General features: G+C 34.5%; 1 protein-coding gene across 1 annotated transcript; it reads left to right on the top strand.

The window, feature by feature from the left end:
- Window positions 1–3348: 3348 nt before the first annotated feature.
- IL2 (interleukin 2) lies at window positions 3349–8608 on the top strand. Its single transcript, XM_032171868.2, has 4 exons — window positions 3349–3780; window positions 3871–3930; window positions 6225–6368; window positions 8214–8608. Exons 1-4 carry the CDS (start codon window positions 3634–3636, stop codon window positions 8322–8324), a joined length of 462 nt encoding a protein of 153 aa, XP_032027759.1. The 5' UTR covers window positions 3349–3633; the 3' UTR covers window positions 8325–8608.
- Window positions 8609–9681: the final 1073 nt, after the last annotated feature.

Here is a 9681-nt window from a genome sequence, read left to right as displayed (position 1 = left end):
TCAGCAAACTATCGCAAGGACAAAAAAACCAAACACCGCATGTTCTCACTCATAGGTGGTAATTGAACAATGAGAACACATGGACACAGGAAGGGGTACATCACACACTGGGGCCTATTGTGGAGTGGTTGGAGTGGGGAGGGATAGCATTAGGAGATATACCTAATGTTAAATGATGAGTTAATGGGTGCAGCACACCAACATGGCACATGTATACATATGTAACAAACCCACACGTTGTACACACGTACCCGAAAACTTAAAGTATAATAAAAATAAATAAATAAATAAATAAACAAAGTAAAAAAAAAACCTAGGGCTACTCAAATTGTTGTTTAGGTGAAGATGGATGATGCCTTCCTTGAATCATCAGGTACCACCGACAGAGGGACGTGAGATGGAACAGTTGGCACAATCTCATTCGTCCTACTCTATGTAGCCTAATGGGTCCAGGATTTATCATCACTATTTTACACTGGAAAAAAGATGAGATTATGAGGGGTCAGGGAGGCTTTGAGTTTTTGCTCAAACTTCACCACTAATTAAGAATGTGATCTTGGGTAAGCCACTTTAACCTCTGTAAATGTCAAATTTCTTATCAGTAAAATATGAGTATACAAGACAATAAATTTGAAAATACTTTGAAAAATTGAAAGTACCATGGAAATAATTCTTCAATCCCAAAAGGTTATGAACATTATTAAAATTTGCCACATGGAAGAACACATACCACAGAGACATAACTGTGATCATAAACAGATTTACAAAAGTGGTATTTCATTATGGAGGGCCACAGGGCTGATAAAGACAAATGCATCGCCAAGCTATGTCCGAGCTCATTCAGATTTTTACAGGAAACACAGAGCTTCTAGCTGAATTATCTCTGGATGGTGCGGAAATTGTCCAACACGTTCCTGATTTCAAAGAAACAGAACTGAATCTTGAAAATCCAAGAGGCCTTTAGAGAAACTGACAAGAGATGAATTAATATAGGTATCAAGCTACAGACCAAATTAAAGTTTTACAAAACTGTGAAAGAGGGTCAGAAAGAAGAAATTTATGGGAAGCAGAGTCCTTGAAAGTCAGCTTTGATGGACTGACAATACGTGCAACACAGTGAGCAACCTCTTAGGTAGGCAGCTTCAGGGACGGGGGCTGCCCTTTGGAAAGGACTTGGGCCACTCTTGAGTCTAAGAGGCTAAGTCACAAACAATGCTAAGCAACTAAAAATAGCTTCTTGTTTAATAGTAAAATTCTGCATAGTAAAAGGAGAAGCAGGGGGTATGACACACGTGGTAGTTAGCAGTCTACTACTGACTTCATTGCCACTACAACCAGAAAAGCCAGCTGATGTGTCAGACGTGAGAAAGCGAAAGTATGTCACAGAGAATGTAGCTTTTCCCCACGTATTTCAAGAAAGAAATGAAAAAGCCAACTTCTATAATGGTGCCTACTGTGCATTAATAGAGATAAACTAGGGGTCTAAGAACTCAGTTTTCTACAGGGTCCCAGAAATATAGCCATATATTGCCCCATTCTCTAATGGAAATAGCCAGAGAAATAGAAATATCAAGACTGGAGAACATCAAATACCTCACTGGAAAAGCCCCCACATAGGAAAATGTGTGGGCCTGAATTCTTCCATTCTGGAAGGGTAAAGTCCTGAGTGATGATGCTGGGATTAGACACTGAAACTCTTTAGAGAAGCCAAACAAGTATAATAAAGCTGTACTTTATTATATTAAATAAATAACACAGACTACCAAATAGCCTGCCCCTTATAATGGCGTTAATGTGATTTTGATCTGAAATGTATAGAGATATTTTGCATTTTTTGTAATAAAAAGTTTATGAGATTTGGCCCTAATCTAATCTTTTCTTCATTTTTTTTTCTACTTGAGGGACTATAATCTTTATTTTTAAATTTGTTTTATATTCTCTGAACATTACCTAATGCATAGAAAACTCTTATTGAACCATTTTTCTCTGTTCTTTGTAAAATATTACAATTGACTGTTCCTTAACTGCTTTAATCATTCCTGCCTATGCACCCTCCTCAAAATCCAGTTTAAATTAATTGTTCCTTATTCAAAACTCCTTATGTCCACCTCCCTTGGGGCAGCAATCATCTATCACCCAGGACTACACTTGTGTATGTATATATCTTCCCTATTACAAATCAGGTTCTTTGAGAAAATACAAATGGTAAGAGACTGGATTTTTGGAGTCAGAACATTCTCTTTTCAAATCCTTGTTCTGCCCCTTACTGGCAATAAGGGCTGAGTGACCCAGAGCAAATTACTTAACTTCTCTGAGCCTCAGTTTTCTAATTGGCAAGATAGGAGCCATCACTTCACAAGTTTGTAAGACTTAAATTAGACTAAGTGCCTGCCTGTACACTGTTCTCTTTTCTCTCTTTCTATATACCTGAAGGCATTATAGGTGCTAGATGTCTGTTTAAAGATCAGACAATATTGTCTTAAAAACACAAACAAAAACACAGACAATACCATCTTTAAAAAAAAAAAAAAAGGCCAGGTAAGAAATAAATAAGGCTGTAGAATGGAAGCTTTACAAGGACTCTCTCTGAGAGAGGATCTCAAGTGTCTCCAGGTTAAATTAGAAGTATATACCCGTACAATTGTTCAGCCAGTTTGTGCATTGTACTGAGGATGAATGAACACGTATCCTAAATATCCTAGTCTACTGAGTAAAAAAAGAGATCATATTTCATAACGAATATTGTTACATTCATAGTGTCCTAGGTGATTTAGAGGATACATAAAAATCCATTAAAGAGGTAAAGACATAAAAATGAGAAACATGGACTGGTTTACACATAACACATACAAAGTCTATTATAAAACTAGCATCAGTATCCCTGAATGCAAACCTTTTTCTGAGTATTTAACAATCGCACCCTTTAAAAAATGTACAATAGACATTAAGAGACTTAAACAGATATATAAACATTTTAAAATTAAAACAGCGTAAAACAGTACCTCAAGCTCAATAAGCATTTTATGTATTCTAATCTTAGTATTTCTCTAGCTGACATGTAAGAAGCAATCTATCTTATTGTATGCAATTAGCTCATTGTGTGGATAAAAAGGTAAAACCATTCTGAAACAGGAAACCAATATACTTCCTGTTTAATCAACAAATCTAAACATTTATTCTTTTCATCTATTTACTCTTGCTCTTGTCCACCACAATATGCTACTCACATGTTCAGTGTAGTTTTATGACAAAGAGAAAATTTTCATGAGTTACTTTTGTATCCCCGCCCCCTTAAAGAAAGGAGGAAAAACTGTTTCATACAGAAGGCGTTAATTGCATGAATTAGCGCTATCACCTAAGTGTGGGCTAACGTAACCAAGAGGGATTTCACCTACATCCATTCAGTCAGTGTTTGGGGGTTTAAAGAAATTCCAAAGAGTCATCAGAAGAGGAAAAATTAAGGTAATGTTTTTTCAGACAGGTAAAGTCTTTGAAAATATGTGTAATATGTAAAACATTTTGACACCCCCATAATATTTTTCCAGAATTAACAGTATAAATTGCATCTCTTGTTCAAGAGTTCCCTATCACTCTCTTTAATCACTACTCACAGTAACCTCAACTCCTGCCACAATGTACAGGATGCAACTCCTGTCTTGCATTGCACTAAGTCTTGCACTTGTCACAAATGGTGCACCTACTTCAAGTTCTACAAAGAAAACACAGCTACAACTGGAGCATTTACTGCTGGATTTACAGATGATTTTGAATGGAATTAATGTAAGTATATTTCCTTTCTTACTAAAATTATTACATTTACTAATCTAGCTGGAGATCATTTCTTAATAACAATGCATTATACTTTCTTAGAATTACAAGAATCCCAAACTCACCAGGATGCTCACATTTAAGTTTTACATGCCCAAGAAGGTAAGTACAATATTTTATGTTCAATTTCTGTTTTAATAAAATTCAAAGTAATGTGAAAATTTGCACAGATGGGATTAATAGCAGCTCATCTGAGGTAAAGAGTAACTTTAATTTCTGTTTTTTTGAAAACCCAAGTTTGATAATGAAGCCTCTGTTAAAAGAGTTTTACCTATTTTTTTATATGTATTTGTGTGTCGGTGGGGGTGGGAAGAAAACACAAAAATAATATTCTCACTTTATCGATAAGACAATTCTAAACAAAAATGTTGATTTATGGTTTCATTTAAAAATGTAAAACTCTAAAATATTTGATTATGTCATTTTAGTATGTAAAATACCAAAATCTATTTCCAAGGAGCCCACTTTTAAAAATCTTTTCTTGTTTTAGGAAAGGTTCCTAAGTGAGAGGCAGCACAATACTAATAGCAGAGACTCTGGGGCCAGATATCTGAAGTGAAATCTCAGCTCTGCCATGTCCTAGCTTTCATGATCTTTGGCAAATTACCTACTCTCTTTGTGATTCAGTTTCATGTCTACTTAAATGAATAACAGTATATACTTAATATAGTTTTGTGAGAATTAGTAAGTAAATGTAAAGCACTCAGAACCGTGTCTGGCATAAGGTAAATAACATACAAGCATTAGCTATTATTAGTAGTATTAAAGATAAAATTCTCACTGAGAAATACAAAGTAAAATTTTGGACTTTATCTTTTTACCAATAGAACTTGAGATTTATAATGCTATATGACTTATTTTCCAAGATTAAAAGCTTCATTAGGTTGTTTTTGGATTCAGATAGAGCATAACCATAATCATTCAAGCTCCTAGGCTACATCAGGTGTGTAAAGCTACCTAATAGCTATGCCAGTTAAGAGAGAATGAACAAAATTTGGTGCCAGAAAGGGCTTGTGCCAGGGTGAATCCAAGCCCAGAAAATAATAGGATTTAAGGGGACACAGATGCAATCCCATTGACTCAAATTCTATTAATTCAAGAGAAATCTGCTTCAAACTACTCTTCTGAAAGATGTAAAGGAGACAGCTTACAGATGTTACTCTAGTTTAATCAGAGCCACATAATGCAACTCCAGGAACATAAAGATACTAGATGCTGTTTTCTGAAGAAAATTTCTCCACATTGTTCATGCCAAAAACTTAAACCCGAATTTGTAGAATTTGTAGTGGCGAATTGAAAGCGCAATAGATGGACATATCAGGGGATCGGTATTTTCTTGACCTGCCTTTCCCACTAAAGATTGTTAGAAAGATGAGATTATGTGCATAATTTAAGGGGTGGTAGAATTCACTGCAATCTAACAGTTTGAAACCAAAAGTAATGATAAGCTCTATTCATTTGTTCGTTTAACCCTCATTGCACATTTACAAAAGATTTTAGAAACTAATAAAAACATTTGATTCCAAGGATGCTATGTTAATACTATAATGAGAAAGAACTGAAATCTAATTCTGGCCCTACCTACTTATGTGGTCAAATTCTGAGATTTAGTGTGCTTATTTATAAAATGGAGATGATACTTCACTGCCCACTTCGAAAGATGACTGTGAGAAGTAAATGGGCCTATTTTGGAGAAAATTCTTTTAAATTGTAATATACCATAGAAATATGAAATATTATATATAATATAGAATCAAGAGGCCTGTCCAAAAGTCCTTCTAAAGTATTATAATCTTTTATTTCACTGGGACAAACATTTTTAAAATGCATCTTAATGTAGTGATTGTACAAAAGTAAAAATTTAAGACATACTTAAAAATGTGTCTTGCTCCAGACTATATTGACAGCCACTACTACATGACTATTGTTACCTAGTGTAAAATGTCAGGATTGTGATAGATGGCATCCAAAAGTTCCTTCTGTTTCTTAACATTCTGTGATTCTTAACTCTTAGACTATCAAATATTATAATCATAGAATGTGATTTTTATACTTCTACATTCTAACTCATCTGGTTCTAATGATTTTCATGCAGACTGGAAAAGTAATCAGCCTACATCTGTAATTTGCATTTAGATGCAGAAATGCTAACATTTTGCAAAGTCAAATTAAACTAAAACCAGTGAGTCAACTATCACTTAACGCTAGTCCTAGGTACTTGAGCCCTAGTTTTTCCAGTTTTATAATGTAAACTCTACTGGTCCATCTTTACAGTAATACTGAGAACAGAGAGAATGGTAAAAACTACATACTGCTACTCCAAATAAAATAAATTGGAAATTAATTTCTGATTCTGACCTCTATGTAAACTGAGCTGATGATAATTATTATTCTAGGCCACAGAATTGAAACATCTTCAGTGTCTAGAAGAAGAACTCAAACCTCTGGAGGAAGTGCTAAATTTAGCTCAAAGCAAAAACTTTCACTTAAGACCCAGGGACTTAATCAGCAATATCAACGTAATAGTTCAGGAACTAAAGGTAAGGCATTACTTTATTTGCTCTCCTGGAAATATAAAAAAAAAAGGGGGGGGAGGGGGAAAAGTACCACATTTTAAAGTGACATAACATTTTTGGTATTTGTAAAGTACCCATGCATGTAATTAGCCTACATTTTAAGTACACTGTGAACATGAATCATTTCTAATGTTAGATGATAAACTAACTGGGGAGTATAAGCTACAGAGTTTGCACCTACCATCTACTAATGGACAAGCCTCATCCCAAACTCCATCACCTTTCACATTAACACAAAACTGGGAGTGAGAGGAGGTACTGAGTTGAGTTTCACAGAAAGCAGGCGGATTTTATTATATATTTTTCAATTCCTTCAGATCATTTACTGGAATAGCCAATACTGATTACCTGAAAGGCTTTTCAAATGGTGTTTCCTTATCATTTGATGGAAGGACTACCCATAAGAGATTTGTCTTAAAAAAAAACAAAACTGGAGCCATTAAAATGGCCAGTGGACTAAAGAAACAATAGTCTTTTTAGAGGTAATCCCCGCTTTCAGAATCTTAAGTATTTTTAAATGCACAGGAAGCATAAAATATGCAAGGGACTCAGGTGATGTAAAAAAGATTCACTTCTGTCTTTTTATATCCCATCTGCTAAGGTATAAAATTCATGAGTTAATAGGTATCCTAAATAAGCAGCATAAGTATAGTAGTAGAAAGACATTTCTAAAAGTAACTCCAGTTGTGGAATCACTTATTAGTGGACTGTTTCAGTTGAATTAAAAAAATACATTGAGATCAATGTCATCTAGACATTGACAGATTCAGTTCCTTATCTATGGAAAGAGTTTTACTCTAAAATAATTAACATCAGAAAACTCATTCTTAACTCTTGATACCAATTTAAGACAAAACCATGCAAAAATCTGAAAACTGTGTTTCAAAAGTCACTTTTTAAAATAAAAAAATCCCAACACATTACAATTATTTAAACAATTATGCTTAAGAGGGTATAGAACACTATAAGTTTTTTTAAAGAGAATACTTATTTAAAGGGAACACTCTATCTCACTTGCTTTTGTTCCCAGGGTAGGAATCACTTCAAATTTGAAAAGCTCTCTTTTAAATCTCACTATATATCAAAATATTTCCTCCTTAGCTTATCAACTAGAGGAAGCGTTTAAATAGCTCCTTTCAGCAGAGGAGCCTAATTTCTAAAAAGCCAGTCCACAGAACAAAATTTCTAATGTTTAAACTTTTAAAAGTTGGCAAATTCACCTGCATTGATACTATGATGGGGTAGGGATAGGTATAAGTATTTATGAAGATGTTCTTCACACAAATTTCTCCCAAACAGAAGCATGTCCTAGCTTACTCTAGTCTAGTTCTATTCTGCTTTGGGGAAAATATAAGGAGATTCACTTAAGTAGAAAAGTAGGAGACTCTAATCAAGATTTAGAAAAGAAGAAAGTATAATGTGCATATCAATTCATACATTTAACTTACACAAATATAGGTACATACTCAGAGGAAAAGCGATCAAGTTTATTTCACATCCAGCATTTAATATTTGTCTAGATCTGTTTTTATTTAAATGTTTATTTGCACCCAATTCAGGAAAAAAATTTTTGTGTTCATTGAATTAACAAATGAGGAAAATCTCAGCTTCTATGTTACTATCATTTGGTATCATAACAAAATATGTAATTTTGGCATTTATTTTGATCATTTCAAGAAAATGTGAATAATTAATATGTTCGGTAAGCTTGAAAATAAAGGCAACAGGCCTATAAGGCTTCAATTGGGAATAACTGTATATAAGGTAAACTACTCTGTACTTTAAAAAATTAACATTTTTCTTTTATAGGGATCTGAAACAACATTCATGTGTGAATATGCTGATGAGACAGCAACCATTGTAGAATTTCTGAACAGATGGATTACCTTTTGTCAAAGCATCATCTCAACACTGACTTGATAATTAAGTGCTTCCCACTTAAAACATATCAGGCCTTCTATTTATTTAAATATTTAAATTTTATATTTATTGTTGAATGTATGGTTTGCTACCTATTCTATTATTCTTAATCTTAAGACTATAAATATGGATCTTTTATGATTCTTTTTGTAAGCCCTAGGGGCTCTAAAATGGTTTCGCTTAAATTATTTATCCCAAAATATTTATTATTATGTTGAATGTTAAATATAGTATCTATGTAGATTGGTTAGTAAAAACTACTTAATAAATTTGATAAATATAAACAAGCCTGGATATTTGTTATTTTGGAAACAGCACAGAGTAAGCATTTAAGTGTTTCTTAGTTACTTGTGTGAACTGTAGCATGGCTAAGATGCTTACAAAAGTCACTCTTCCTCTGAAGAAGTATGTAGAACAGAGATGTAGACTTCTCAAAAGCCCCTGCTTTGTCCTTTCAAGGGCTGATCAGACTCTTAGTTCTGGTCTGAGAATATCTCTTAGCAGATTATATTTTCCTTCTTAAAATGCCAAACACAAACATTCTTGAAACTTTTCATAGATTTGGTGTGGCTATGAATTCCCCAATATCTTACACCTTGCCCAGTGCCATGAGGAGGCTCACCTGTATGGCCTATATCAAAGGTCTTCCCTGCCCTTTGGCTTTCCATTGGGTCCTGCCACTGGGGAGTGCTGGTAGGAACTCTGAGGAACATAAGAGATTCCCTTGACTCCTTCCTTGTGGAGTAGACCCAGGATGGCTGTGTCTCTCAACCAAAGAACCCAGATGACCTCAAGGTGGCACTCTGGCTACTTTTTCCTTCTGAGTGATTCTGGTAATCTTCCCTTCCACTTCTCTCTTTAAGCCTAGGGAGGGTGGTACTTTTGCTGTTAGCAACTCCAGGGTACTTGTACCATCCCTTGCAGTTTCCCTGTACTCTGACCATAGCTTTTTAAATAGTCCTTTTATTAAGTCCTCCTTTTAATTGAGTATGCCATCTACTTCCTGCTGGGACTCAGATACAGTAATTGTATCAGAAATAGCCCCAGAAAATAGACCCTCAAAATAGGATTCTGGGACTGGGTTGTTCATATATTCAAGGAATGCAAAGATAATAGGACATGGAAAATCTATGGGATGTAGTAGCATCGCAATTACTGAACTTATTATCAATGGTAGAATGGGATGAAATGCAGACAGATGGCAAGATGTTATGAGGTCAAATGGCTGTGGCACTTAGTTGCTACAGAAACAATAGTTATAAAAATTATGATTATTACCTAGATTCTTTTGATGATGATGACCCCAGAGAACAAAGGAAAAAAAAAGTTATCCACATACAATTAAAAACATACATGG

Source organism: Hylobates moloch, unplaced genomic scaffold (assembly GCF_009828535.3).
Source record: "Hylobates moloch isolate HMO894 unplaced genomic scaffold, HMol_V3 SCAFFOLD_3, whole genome shotgun sequence".
Lineage (NCBI taxonomy): Eukaryota > Metazoa > Chordata > Mammalia > Primates > Hylobatidae > Hylobates > Hylobates moloch.
This window is presented reverse-complemented; position numbering and strand designations above follow the sequence as displayed.

What these genes read in the sequence shown, in the direction of transcription:
- IL2 (XM_032171868.2), top strand. Translation starts at nt 3,634, where the DNA reads ATGTACAGGATGCAACTCCTGTCTTGCATTGCACTAAGTCTTGCACTT. An exon ending in AGTTTTACATGCCCAAGAAG is followed by an intron (nt 3,931 to 6,224) that starts GTAAGTACAATA and finishes TTATTATTCTAG; the next exon opens with GCCACAGAATTGAAACATCT. An exon ending in TAATAGTTCAGGAACTAAAG is followed by an intron (nt 6,369 to 8,213) that starts GTAAGGCATTAC and finishes TTTCTTTTATAG; the next exon opens with GGATCTGAAACAACATTCAT.